Raw genomic sequence first — 14,919 nt, forward strand, 5'->3', positions numbered from 1 at the left:
CATCCTCTCTGTCCCCCTTCCCTTTTTAGGCTAAAATAGAGAAATGAAACATGTATCTTGCTATTTCTTGTGTTAATTAAGTAGACTTTTATATTGCTTCTTCTTGGAACATTGTATAACTTCTCACTAAAAGACTAAATTATATTGCTTTCCTATGTAGGTGGTCTCTGGTCTTTTTTTACTGTTCCATCAGTGGCTCTTGACAGAATAAGGGTTTCCCAATATTAGAGAAGTCCTAATGGACTAAGGATGTTAATCTTTGTGGTCTCTCCCATTCTAATCCTTTCTAAAGACAAAACAAGAAACCATCTTCCTCAAACATTTTCTAAAAAACTATGGAGCGGCTCTACCCTGAATATAGCGTGGTGGCCTGTCATATTTTCATCTGAAACCTGCAGCATGAATGACGATCAAATGAGATCTCATATGGTTAAACTGTTAGTGTCTATACACATACAATAGGTCATTATTTTTGTTGTAATTACTATTGATATTTGGCAATAACCTGCTAAAAGCCACTAGATCCATCCACAGTTACTCACCTCAGCTGACTCTCCTGGAAACAAATGGCATAGTAGGTAGAAAGCAGCATACAATTTCTAATTTAGAAATTATTAGGAAACTTTCTTCCACCTGAAGCTAAGTACTTTGAAAAAGGACTACAGAAATTGAACAACTAATAAACAGAAGGAGATGTTTTCTTGACCTAGGATATTAGAATGACTGGCTCCTGAAAAGAGACCATGAACTCTGCAAGACAGGGAAGAAAGTGACAAGCCATCATTACCATGTAAGCTTTCACCAGATCACATGCAGATAAAATGCCAGAATGAGAGAAATGTGCAATATAAAAAGAGATCACAGTATGTCTGTCTAATTCTTAAATGAAAATAACTTGAAATTTGATCAAGAGCAGTATTCATTGTCCCAGATGTTTGGAAAAAATGTCAACTTCATCTCTGTATATGAGAAAGTAAATTGGTTCTCATTGGTATCACCAAGATTTGATGGGATGAGACTCATAGCCACTCAACATGGGAAAGTACAGTTGTCATTAGGCTGCTTCCAAATATTCCAGCTCTCCTCACACATATTAAGACTGTACTACCTCACCCTCACTGAAGTTCATCACATCCATCTGACTGGCTTTGGCCAATCGAATGAGCATAGAGGTGATGCTGGTCACTCTGGCAGATGTTAAGAGCCAGAGAGCAATTAACAACATTACCTTCCTTCTGCCTCAATGATTGTGGACAAACGTGTTGAGATGGAGCCCTCTGCTCCTAGCTCCGCAAGTGTCTTAGATGAACAAACTCTTTTGCTGACTTGTGTTAGATATAAAGAGTGAGTAAGAAATAAACGTTTGCTTGGTCAAGCCACTGAGACTTTGAAATTGTTTGTTACTGAAGCACAATCAGTTTGAGCTTACCAATACAGGAGAATCACTTTGACCAAAATAAATGAATTTCCCCATAAGAAAAGCTGCTTTGTATACAAAGAGAACACTTACTTATGTGGAAACCTACAAAACATAAAAATGAAAGCATAAGTAGCAAAAAAGGAAAATAGGATGGCAAGATGTTGGCCTCTTAAGTAGATGATGACTATAGAAGATGCTTTCCTATAGATGTTTCCAAATCAGCAGAGGAGTGACAGAGGAGACAATGAGATGTCCTTATATCTGCAGAAGCCTCATTCTACTCAAAACATAGTATCTAATAACTTCACAGCTGATCCTTTGATAATTTCACTCCTGAAAGACAGAGATACATCCAAGATAAATTTGAGCAAAGGGAATACTGAGTAACATTTCCTTAGACTTAAATACATATATTTACAAGTTTAGAAATTACACATTTTCCTTTCCTTTTCTTGCCTTCCTTCCCCTCGAGGCAGCCACAAATGAGAAGACCAGCAAGGCTAGACCCAAAGAAGCAGCTGGGGCTGAGGAGATGTACGGGAACTACAGGGTCAGAAACAAAGAGGCCCGCAAGGCTGGACCAAGGTGGTGGTCAGAGCTGAGGTGACCAAGTCGGCCAGTGATGCCAAGGCCAAGGAGGCAGCTGGGGTGAAGAAGATAGTTGGCAGGGTCAGGAAACCAGGTACATACAGGGAGAATGAGCAAATAAGTAAATATACTAAGAATGATGAGAGACATGTATTTTTCATGCTTCAAAGGTCTACATAGGAGCAGCTGGTGCCATGGCAGTTCATGCACATTGTCACTTCTCTGCTGGCCTCAGAAGCCAGAACCATGGTCACTATTAGCCTTGTGGGACAAGAGGCACACTGTGAGTACTGACCTACCTACCAGTGGCTGAGAAGTTGACCAACACACAACACAAATCACTGGTGTGATTCCAACACACGTCCTAGGCTCTTCCTACAGAAGTTGAAAGTTTTATGATGCCGTGCCTTTAAAAATCCTACTTAATAAGGTATGCTCACATTCATTTTTAGTTTTGAAAGGGGAAGGTGAACCAATGAATAGAAACATATCATGCACACATCTGAAAGAGGAAGTGGAATTTCCTGGTTATCTGCAATATCAGGTGAGCCCATTTTTTTTCCCTAGGAAACAAGGTAGGAACCTTTATTCCTGGCATGAACCTGTCCTCCACAGCCAGACAACTGAAAAGTCAATAGAAGCTGATGGGCAAAAAGAAGTGACCAGGCAGAGAGAGAAAGAAAAAAGGACTAATGAAAACAAATTTTCTGCAAACTTGACTTCCAAAATAAAGAATAATATCTTTTGTGTGAAAGAAAAATCATTATCATATGATTTATTCTTTTATACTTTGTTTTACAACAGTCTATTATTTTTCTCATAAAAACAAAAACCATAGACAAAACCAAAGGACCCATTTTATTGGCTTTCTCATTAGAAGTCCATCTCACAGATTTTAAGGATTTCTGTTCAACCAACATCTGTAAACTCTAGAAGGGTCTATAACTTCCTTTGGAGTTTCATCTAGCTTTTTATGGAAAACTTTTCTTCCAAAACATTTACAAGAAGAACAATGGAATCTGTTGAGATCGCAGAGTTTAGTGCTTGATATCTTATAAGCTACATTTAAATCAATTTCCTTCATAATTGAGAACCCTTAACTGGACATTTAAATTACTAAACAACTGACCCTTTTTACCTTGTAAAGCACCTTTATACTTTTTATTAGATAAAAACAAACTACTCTTCTTAGACTTAACCAAGATAATATATGAGAACTGCATTTTTATTAAACGTGAAAATTCCATAGCACTTCTCACAGCTCTTTTAGAACACAACAGCTTATGCATATTATGGCCAAGTTGAGTTGTTCCTTAAATAAAGCAAGCTTCTAGATGCCACACAGTCTTATCTCTTCTAAGGCCAAAACACTAGAATGGGAAATAGCCATAAAGGAAACTCTTTGGACATAAAGCTACCTAGCTTTATCATTACTCCTTAGTCTCAAGAAAAAATTAGAGCCAAGCAAAGTCAAAATTAGATGTCACCTCCCGTAATTGGTGCAGGATTGCTAAGGGCAGCTTGTAAGTATGCCAAGATTTAAGAAGTGATGCCAGAAAAAATATTGGATTAAGTTAGAAGACTAGGATTTGGGGTCTGGCTCCAGCTCGTACCACCTATGTGGTCTTGACAAATCACTAAATTCTCTCACCTCAGTTTCTTCATCTGTGAAATGCAGATAACCCTGTGCCCCAGGGTTGTTGTGAGATTCAAATTAGATGGTGTGTGTAAAGGGTCATGTGGGAACTATAAAGTGTATAACAAGTTGTTTTGTTCTTTTTTTCTTTACCACTGACTCTAGGTGTCTTCCTAAAAAGCAGTCTACATCAGGGCTTTGCTCTTTATTAAAAGCCATGATTATCACCCATGACTCTGGAGATCATACAAGGCAAACAAATGAGAAAGGAACTGACCAGCACTTAGTCAGCATGTGGTCACAGGCAAAGTTGATAACTGAAGTAATGAAATTCGGGTCTACCCCAGCACAATGTGGCCAAGCAGCTGGGCCACCCCAACCCAGATCAGTTTGGACACTCCCAAAAGAAATGCTCCCAACAAATTCCGTTTTTTTTTGTTGTTTTTTAAGCTAGAATCTAAACCACCTGACCCATTCTCTCTACTTTACTGCCCATTTACTTCCTCAGAAATTCTTCTTCCTCCAATGTGTGTTCTTGAGTTATACGCTTGATACATGTGCCTATCTCTCCTCACCCTGACCACAGCTTCAAATTTTCTTCTTGGGTCACACCATGGGAAACATCCCTGCCAATTAGGTCTGGCCCCTGAGGCTCCAAGACTCCAGATCACTCTACCATACCCTTAGACAATTCCTACCTGTGGGTAAGGCCTGGCAAATAAGCCTGAAACTATTCCTAAACAGTTTCTAAACAACATCTAAAGGATTGAAGGATTTTGCTTTGTGTGTGTTTAATTTGAATGGCCACTGAGCATTTCTAAATCTAATTATTAGAAATTTGGAAACAGAAAATAGGAACTGCACATGGGCCTTTGGAAGTCTGGCTGGTTTAACAGAAGCTTCAAGCCACAGCTTGATTTGAACATCTCTCCCTACACTGTCACCTCAAGGTCAACATCCTTAAAAAAAAAAAAAATTCCAACCAAGAGTTTCATATCTGGACAAACAAGTTTCCTAAGTGAAGAGGAAATAAAATCCTTTTCAGACAAGCAAAGGCTAAGGGAATTCATTACCATTGGACCTGCCTTACAAAAGATCCTTAAGGAAGTGTTAAACATGGAAACAAAATACTGGTACCTGCCACCACAAAACACACTTAAGTACATAGCCCACCAACACTATTGTATTAGTCTGTTCTCATGCTGCCAATAAGGACATACCTGAGAGTAATTTACAAAGGAAAGAGGTTTAATTGAAATAGTTCAGCATGGCTGGGGAGGCCTCAGGAACTTATAATCATGGCAGAATGAGAAGCAAACATGTCCTTCTTCACATGGTGGCAGCAAGGAGAAGTGCCAAGTGAAGGTTGGAAAAGCCCCTTATAAAACCATCAGTTCTCAAGAGAACTCACTCACAATCATGAAAACAGCAGCATGGGGATAACTGGCCCCATGATTCAATTACCTCCCAGGATCTCTCCCATGACATGTCGGGATTATGGGAACTACAGTTCAAGGTAAGATTTGGGTGGGGACACGGCCAAACCATATCAACTGTAAAGCAATTATATAATCAGTTCTACAAAACAACCAGCTAACAAAGCGATGACAAGATCAAACCCTCAAATGTCAATATTAGCTTGGAATTTAAACAGACTAGATGCCCCACTTAAAAGACACAGAGTGATGAGTTGGATAAAGAAGCAAGAACCAACTGCATGCTGTCTTCAAGAGACTTATCTCACATGCAATGACACCTGTAGGCTCGAAGTAAAGGGATGGAGAAAGATCTATCAAGCAAACAGAAGAAAAAAAGAGCCGGGGTTGCTATTCTTATTTCAGACAAAACAGACTTTAAGCTAACAATGATCAAAAAGGTCAAAAATGGGCATTACATAATAATAAAGGGTTCAATTCAGCAAGATGACTTAATTGTCCTAAATATATATTCACCCAACATTAGAGCACCCAGATTTATAAAACCAAGTTCTTTGAGACCCACAAAGAGACTTAGATAACCAAACAATAATAGTGGGAGACATTAACACCCTACTGACAGAACATCCAGGCAGAAAACTAACAGATATTAGGGACTTAAACTCAGCACGTGACCAAATGGACCTAACAGATATCTATAGAATACGCCACCCAACAACAACAGAATATACATTCTTCTCATCTGCATATGGCATGTATTATAAGACTGACCGCATGCCCAGCCATAAAGTAATTCTCAACAAATTAAAAAAAAAATCATACCAATCATGCTCTCAGACTACAACACGAAAGAAAGAAGGAAGGGAAGGGGAGGGGAGGGGAGGGGAGGGGAGCGGAGGGGGGAGGGGAGGGGAGGGGAGGGGAGGGGAGGGGAAGGGAATGGAATGGAAGGGAGAAAGACCAAGAAGATCTCTCAAAACCATACGATCCCATGGAAACTAAACAACTTGCTCCTGAATAACTTTTAGGTAAAGAAGGCTATTAAGGCAATGAAATTAATTTTGTAAAACTAATGAAAACAAAGACATATCAGAATTTGTAGGACACAGCTAAAGTAGTGTTAAGAGGAAAGTTTATAGCACTAAACACCTACATCAAAACGTTAGAAAGATCTCAAATTAATAACCAAACATCACACCTAAAAGAACTAGGAAAACAATAGCAAACCAACCACAAAGCTAGCAGAAGAAAGGAAACAACCAAAATCAGAGCTGAACCAAATGAAATTGAGACATAAAAATCCATACAAAAGATCAATGAAACCAAAAGTAGTTCTTTGAATGAATAAATAAGATTGACAGACTGCTGCCTAGATTAATAAAGAAAAAAGGGAGAAGATCCAAATAAACATAATCAGAAATGACAAAGGTGATATTACCACTGACCTCAGAGAAATACAAAAAATCCTCAGACACTATTGCAGACACCTCTGTGCCCTCAAACGAGAAAACCTAAAAGAAATGGATAAACTCCAGGAACTGAACCAGGAAGAAACTGAATTCCTGAACAGACAAATAAAAAGTTCTAAAACTGAATCAGTAATAAAAAATCTACCAACCAGAAAAAGCCCTGGAGCAGATGGATTCACAGCCAAATTCTACCAAACATATAAAGAAGACCTGTTAGCAATCCTACTGGAATTATTCCAAAAAATGAAGAAGAGGGACACCTGCCTAACTCATTCTATGAGGCCAGCATGATTCCGATACCAAAATCTGGCAAAGACACAACAAAAAAAGAAAATTTCAGGCCAATATCCCTGATGAATATAGATGCAAAACTATTCTGCAAAACTAGGAAACTGAATCCAGCAGCACATCACAAAGCTAGTCCACCACAATCAAGCAGCCTTCATTCCTTGGATGCAAGGTTAGTTCAACATAGGCAAATCAATAAGTGTGATTCACAACATAAAAAGAATTAAACACCATATGATCATCTCAATAGAAATAAAAAGACTTTCAATAAAATTCAAGAACTCCTTATGTTAAAAACTACCAACAAACTGGGCATCAAAGGAACATACCTCAAAATAATAAGAGCCATCTACAACAAACCCGCAGTCAACATCATACTGAACAGGCAAAAGCTGGAGGCATTCCCCTGAGAACCAGAACAAAACAAGGATTCCCATTCTCACCTATTCAACATAGTATTGGAGGTCCTAGCCACAGCAATCAGGCAAGAGAAAGAAATAAAAGGCATCCAAGTAGGAAAATAGGAAGTCAAACTATCTCTCTACACTGACAATATGATCCTATACCTAGAAAACCCTATAGTCTCTGCCCAAAGGCTAGTGGAACTGACAAATAACTTCACTAAAGTTTCAGAATACAAAATCCATGTACAAAAATCAGTAGTATTTTTATACACCAGTAATGTCCAAGCTAAGAGCCAAATCAAGAACACAATACCATTCACAATAGCCACAAAAAGAATGAAATACTTAGGAATATAGCTAACCAAGGAGGTGAAAGATCTCTACAATAAGAATTACAAAACATGGCTGAAAGAAATCAGAGACAACACAAACAAATGGGAAAACATTCCATGCTCATGGGTTGGAAGAATCAATATTATCAAAATGACTATACTGCCCAAGGCAGATCCAATGCTTTTCCTATCAAACTACCAATGTCATTTCTCAGAAAAAAAAATTCAAAAATTCAAATAAAAGATGGGCCCAAATAGCCAAAGCAATCCTAAGGAAAAAGAACAGAGCTGGAGCCATTATACCACCCAACTTTAAACTATGCTACAAGGCTACAGTAACCAAAACAGCATAAAACAACAGACACATAGACTGATGCAACAGAATAGAAAACTCAGAAGTAAATCCACACAACTACAGCCATGTGATCTTTGACGAAGTCAACAAAAATAAGCAATGGAGAAATGACTCCCTATTCAATAAATGGTACTGGGATAGCTGGCTATTCATGCACAGAAAATGGAAACTGGACCCCTTCCTTTTACCATACACAAGAATCAACTCAAGGTAGATTAAAAACTTAAATGTGAGACTTAAAACTATAAAAATTCTAGAAAAAAAAGCCACTATATGCAGTTCTGAACATAGAACTTGACAAAGATTTCATGATGAAATCTCCAAAAGCAATTGCAACAAAAACAAAAATTGACAAGTGAGACATAAACTAAAGAGCTTCTGTACAGCAAAAGAAACTGTCAACAGAGTAAACAGACAACCTACAGAATAGGATAAAATTTTTGCAAACTATGCATCTTACAAATGTCTAATATCCAGAATCTATAAAAAATGTAAACAAATCAACAAGCAAGAAACAAATAACTCCATTAAAAAATGGGCAAAGGACATGGACAGATACTTCTCAAAAGAAGACATACACATGGCCAACAAGCATATAAAAAAAATGCTCAATATCACTAATCATTACAGAAATGCAAATTAAAACCATAATGAGATAACATCTCACACCAGTCAGAATGGCTGTTACTAAAAAGTCATAAAATAACAGATGTTGCCAAGTTTCCCAAGAAAAGGGAATGCTTATACACCGCTGGTGAGAATGAAAATTAATTCAGCCATTGTGGAAAACAGTTTGGAGATTTCTCAAAGAACTTAAAACAGAACTACCATTCAACTCAGCAATCCCATTACTGGGTATATACCCAAATGAATATACATCATTCTACCAAAAAGACACATGTGGACGGGTGCGGTGGCTCACGCCTGTAATCCCAACACTTTGGGAGGCCGAGGCGGGAGAATCATGAGGTCAGGAGTTCAAGACGAGCCTGGCCAACGTGGTGAAACCCTGTCTCTACTAAAAATACAAAAAATTAGCTGGGCATAGTGGCAGGTGCCTGTAATCCCAGCTACTCGGGAGGCTGTGGCAGGAGAATCTCTTGAACCAGGGAGGCAGAGGTTGCAGTGAGCCAAGATCACACCACTGCACTCCAGCCCAGGCTACAGAGTGAGACTCTGTCTTAAAAAAAAAAAAAAAAAAAAAAAGACACATGCACTCATATATTCACTGCAGCACTATTCACACTAGCAAAGATATGGAATCAAACTAGATGCCCAATGGTTGACTGGATAAAGAAAACGTGGTGCAAATACACTGCGGAATACTATGCTGCCATAAAAAGGAATGAAATAATGTCCTATGTAGCAACATGGATGCAGTTGGAGGGCATTATCCTAAACAAATTAATGCAGGAACAGAAAACAAAATACCATATGTTCTCAGTTGTAAGTGGGAGGTAAACACTGAGTACATATGGTGACAAAGAAAGGAAAAGTACACACCAGGGCCTACTAGAGGATGGCCAGTGGGAGGAGAGTGAGAGTCAAAAAACTACCCTTTGGATACTATGCTCACTACCTGGGTGACAAAATCATGTGTACACCAAACCCCAGAAACATGCAATTTACACATGTAAGAAACCTATATGTGCATGCCCTGAACCTAAAATTAAGTTGAAAAAGAAAATAAATAAAAGTTCTGGAAAAAAAGAAATAAGATGAAGCATGCCTCATTTTTACAAAAACTGTGAAGTCATTATTCTTCAGGGGGAAAAGCTTATGAATATATACATAGAAAGAGAGGCAGAGAGAGAGCAATACATGTTGTTTGATAAGCAAATTGCTCTTTGTATTTTCCAAAGCATCCTGGGAAATTTACTTATTCAAAAAAAGTCTAAAAGAAAGGAAGGAAAGACAGGCAGATGCAGAAAGAAACAAAGATGGATACAGAGAAAGAGAATACGTTGTGGATTAAGAAGTATAAGCAAAAGATAAGAATTATATTAAGCTTTTAAGACAGGTAGAAACTGCATTTCAGAAAGGGGAGAAAATTCATTTATAAAAGCACAGTAGTGTTTAGGATTAAAAGCCCAGAGGGAAGACCAAGCTTCCAATTAGTAAGTGTAATGGTCCAACCAAGGTAACACTGTCCACACGGGCATGTATGGGCTCAAAAGGGACACAGGACAGAACATAGTTAAGACAGGACTAGAACAGTTCAGGAATTTAGGTAATGGTAAGCCTCTGAAGGCTTCTGAACTAAGTGATACCATGAAATGACTCTTTTAAGATCATTAGACAGTCAACATTTTCAATGTCCATCAAGACTTTCTCACCTTTTCAACAATAACCCCCAAATCTAATTATTATATCATTTGGATCTTTACCTGTTTTACATCTCTATTTAGATATCTTGCTATCACACCAGACAAATTCAATGATAGATAGATAGATAAATCTATCTATCTATCTATCTATCTATCTATCTATCTATCTATCTATAGAGAGAAATGAGCTTGTCATCTTACTGCCAAAATCACTTCGATACTATAATTTCCTAACTTTCCCAGTTATCCATACCTTGGACTTATTTACCTTATATTTCTTTTCTTCTTCCCTTCCTTCCTTCTTCCTCTCCCTCCTTCCCTTCCTTCTTCCCTTTCTTCTTTCCTTTACTCCTAGATACCAGCAATTGCCAATTGCAACTGAATTCTATTTTATAGTCTTGAGAATCTACCAGTTGAGCCATCTACCCTACTTCAGGCTCTTCTCATTCAGTATAGAGTATAGAGCAATAGTTTCCTAACTGGCATCCTTTTAGGCAGTCTTTTTGTCCTTCAACTCATACTGCACACAATACCTCTTGGTGCATGTTCTCCAGTACTCCATTCCTTGTGCTACTTTGTCTTCATTCAAGCTCTACTCTCTGCCTGGAAAGGCTGGTCATCTCTCTAAGTCTAGGAAATTCATAACTTTCTCTAAGGATCCAGCCCAAAATTGAACCACCATCTACAGGACCTGAGCTACTTTTCCCTCCATACTCTTAGGGTTCTTGATAAATACCTTTATTATAGAAGGTATTATTTACTGTGATCATTGTATGGCACTCTCCCCCAATTAGACACTAAGTCACTATAAAGTAGAGACCGTGTCCTGATTATCTTTGTATCCTAGCACAATTTCCAGTCCACAGAAGTCAATACGTGTTTGTTAAAGAAATCAATATCTTAGGTCAAAGGAGAAAGGCAATTCCCCTGAACCTCTCCCTATCCAATACCTTACCCCACTTCTTCATTCAATAAATACTGATTACCTCCCGCATTACCTATACAACACACACACACAAGTTATTTAATATGGCCTTTGGTGATCTGGGTCTGTCTACAACCTTGGCCTGATACTGTATCATTCTCTACTATGTACATTATTTTCAAGAAACACTGAACTATCTGTAGTTCTCTGGACATATAATCTTCTCTCACTTCTTTCTGCCTCTGTATCTACTGTTTTGTCAGACTGGAATTCTTTCTGACTGTTTGCCTACCTAGGAAATACATATTTATTATTTAACTTTTGGCTGGTTGCTAACTCCTTAGTTAAGCTGGCTAGCTTGCTTGCTTGCTTGCTTATTTATTTATTTATTTATTTATTTATTTATTTATTTATTTATTTGAGACAGGGTCTCACCCTGGAGTTATTTATTTATTTATTTATTTATTTATTTATTTATTTGAGACAGGGTCTCACCCTGGAGTGCAGTGGCACAATGTCAACTCACTGCAACCTCTGTCTCCTGGATTCAAAAAATTCTCATGCCTCAGCTACCTGAGTAGCTGGCATTACAGGTGCTTGCCACCATGCCTGGCTTGTTTTTGTGTTTCTGGTAGAGACAGGTTTTACTATGTTGGCCAGGCTGGTCTCGAACTCCTGGCCTCAAGTGATCCACCCACCTCAGCCTCCCAAAGTGCTGGAATTACAGGCATGAGCCTCTGCACCCGGCCTTAAGCTGGCTTTGACTTCTTTGTTTTCTGGTCTCCCTAGACCCAAGTACAACTCCATCACCACACTCATCACTCTATTAGTACCTCCGCTACCAAGCGTTATTCTTAGCACATTATACAGATTATTCTTAGAAGCATTCCTGTTATGCCTATTTTCATGGCAAAACTGAAGTAAACTTTAGTCTACTGCCTTTCTGGAATGACAGCCAGCAAACATTTTCTGCAAAGAACCAGATAGTAAATATTTTAGGTTTTGTGGACTATTTAATCTCTATCACAACTACTCAACTCTTATAGTGCAAAGGCAGCCATAACTAATACATGGCCATGTTGTAGTAAAAGTTTATTTTATAAAAACAGATGGCAGGCCTGATTTGGCCAGTAAGCCATAGTTGCTTATTCTGGTTCTAAAGACTCAATCAAGCTTCATCAAATTAAATTGGATCGACAGTGTTAGAAACTAAAACCCAATCCCTGCTTCCATATGATTCCCTTATCTCATCCCGAAGTTTTCAGTACTTGCAGCCTTTAAGATACTACTTTGTGGGTAAATCCACAGTAGCAACTCAACAATCAGTTGTAGAACTGAACTGAATGAGACAGAAATGGGTCCCTGAGGCTGACGTTTGTGTTAATCTCCTACTCATCCCCCATAACCCTCCACTAAGGGCAACTTGATCTTAACTAGATGTCCTTGCACCCAGTACTGATTTCTCACAAATAGATAACCTCTAGTCTAAGCGGAACAGCCAGCCCAAGACTCCATCCTGTGCCTGCAACATTTACCTGGGCTTCGTCTCAGTTTCTGATGTTATTGGTATAAAAATAAAGTTAATTGAAAGCAGACCACAAATAGAAATAAGCTTCCACACTAAAGTCGACCACAAGTTTCAACCTAAGAAGTGAACATTTTATAGTGTTCTGAGTATTGTTGCACAGAGTTAGAGCAGTTCTCTTAGTCCATTTTTTATACAAGTAGCATAATAACCAGAAAAAAATGGATAAGGCAAAAAAAAAAAGATAAAAAAGAGAAGCTTACTGAATTATAAGCCCCTGGAAGACAGGAATCATGTCTCATTCACCCTTGCCTACCCAGCATAGTGATGAATGAAAGAATGAATGAATACATTTATGAAGCTAAGATTCTAAATAATTAAGCTTGCCAAAACACAGTCTCCAAATTCCCTCAAGTATGCTTTAAAACCAGTGGAGAAGTTGAAACCTTCCAGCTGTGAGTGAGGGAATAACCTATATCTTACTTTCTCCAGCCAACTCACCTTCTTGAGTGTTTGGACTCAGGATTTGGGTTCGGAGTTCCTCCAGGCTAATTCCCAGACACCTGCAGATCTCCTCAGGGTTATAGGGTTCAGGATGAAGGGCATCTTCTGTGACCAACAGCATTTCTTCTAGACTAATCCCTAGTTTAGCCTGCACCTCCTCCAGCCTCAGTACTTTGTCCCATTGCAAGCTTTTGTATTTAGCCAGGAGCTGCAAATTCAACCAAGATAATGGTCAGTTTTGATTCAGAATTTGATGTGTACTATTTTAATTAGCCAGATTTAACTTTAAGCTGTTTGTTGTTGTTGTTGTTGTTTTCCATTCAACCTATCCAACTTTCCCACCATTACTTGGAAATGCATACTGGCTTCAGATGCCTGGAATTAAACATGTTTGTATGACACTCACAGACTAGTTAAGTATTTGTCCTGAAACACACACACACACACACACGCGCACACAACTAATCCCTCGCTGATTTTTTTTTGGCCTGTCACCACTTTCCTTCAGAGCTATTTCTTTGAATAATTTTACTCTTTTATCCTTATTCAGTTCATGCCTACTGCATTCCTTCCTAGGAAGTCAAGAGAAAACTATTTAAATCTCATGTGACCTGGGTCTTGAGAGGATACTGTACGTCCACTTAGGGTACTTCCTGTTTACTATATGTCTCTGAAAATGGCATTATATGGGCATTTGGGGTAAAATCCTAAATTTGAAATGAAAACCTTATTGATGACCTTATGTGAAGCACTTCATTAGGTCACTGGTGGTAGTAGCTGTATGTTCCTCTACCCTCAAGAAAAAGAGTTTGGCTTCTAACTGCATCCTGAGGTACCTCCTCAATCTGACGGTGAGGGTTAAGTATAAACCAAATCTGTAACCACCCATGGGAACCCCAATCCAGAATATACTTCTGTCATTCTCCCCAAGCAATATCAGAGTGGGTGGCAATCAAAACAGTGAGGATTTCTCTCATCCTGAGGTCTACAATATTCATTGCCTGGGTGTGAAGACAGAGGGGCATTTTAAACAGCAAAAAGAAACAAGAGAAGGGGAAATCAGTCTTCAAGAAAATGTGCATCTGATTTACTCTTCCATTATGTTGATGATTTTCTTTCTTTTTGACAGGAAGCAGTTTACCAAAAGACTATTGTACTCTGGTTACGGCCACTGACTTCTGAAGAATGTTAATAACAGAAGTTCTTATATTAATTTAATCCCCTTTTTAAAACCCTGGCTCATATATTTGAAATGAGTTAATGATTTTAAGGCCAAACTGGGAAACAAAACAATAGAACTATGATTTTCGGTTTGATTATTTCATGGAACATGGTGTCATTTAAAACAAAAAACAAAAAGCAAAAAAAAAAAAAAAAAAAAAAAAAAAACATGAGCTAAGACTTCTTCTGACCTGTTTGCTTAGCACATTTAGTTCATGGTTATTAGCAGTACTGGACTGATAGCTCCACAGACTGACCCATTCATTCATTCATTTCATTCACTCATTCTTGTTCTATATTCCAATGTATTCCAAAAATAATTTGAGAAAACTTACAAAGATATACATAATACAAAAGAATAGATATTTATTTTATATGAAAAAAAGAGCTGAAGTTAATGATCTCCTACAATGATGCTTTCTGGCAACACATCCACAATCCAACTGAGATAAGCAATGAAGCTAACAAAAATAGTGTGGTATAGTCTAA

At 38.2% G+C, this 14,919-nt stretch overlaps 1 protein-coding gene across 7 annotated transcripts in view; it reads right to left on the minus strand.

Moving 5' to 3' along the window:
- Window positions 1-14,919, minus strand: part of GALK2 (galactokinase 2) — a 171,238-nt gene that overhangs the window by 23,595 nt on the left and 132,724 nt on the right. For all 7 annotated transcript variants that reach the window (XM_055279053.2, XM_055279056.2, XM_055279054.2 and 4 more), the window contains one exon: window positions 13,207-13,417. In XM_055279053.2, coding sequence (XP_055135028.2) covers window positions 13,207-13,417 — 211 coding nt within the window. The remainder of the gene's footprint in view (window positions 1-13,206; window positions 13,418-14,919) is intronic.

Source organism: Symphalangus syndactylus, chromosome 5 (assembly GCF_028878055.3).
Source record: "Symphalangus syndactylus isolate Jambi chromosome 5, NHGRI_mSymSyn1-v2.1_pri, whole genome shotgun sequence".
NCBI classification, from domain to species: Eukaryota; Metazoa; Chordata; class Mammalia; order Primates; family Hylobatidae; genus Symphalangus; species Symphalangus syndactylus.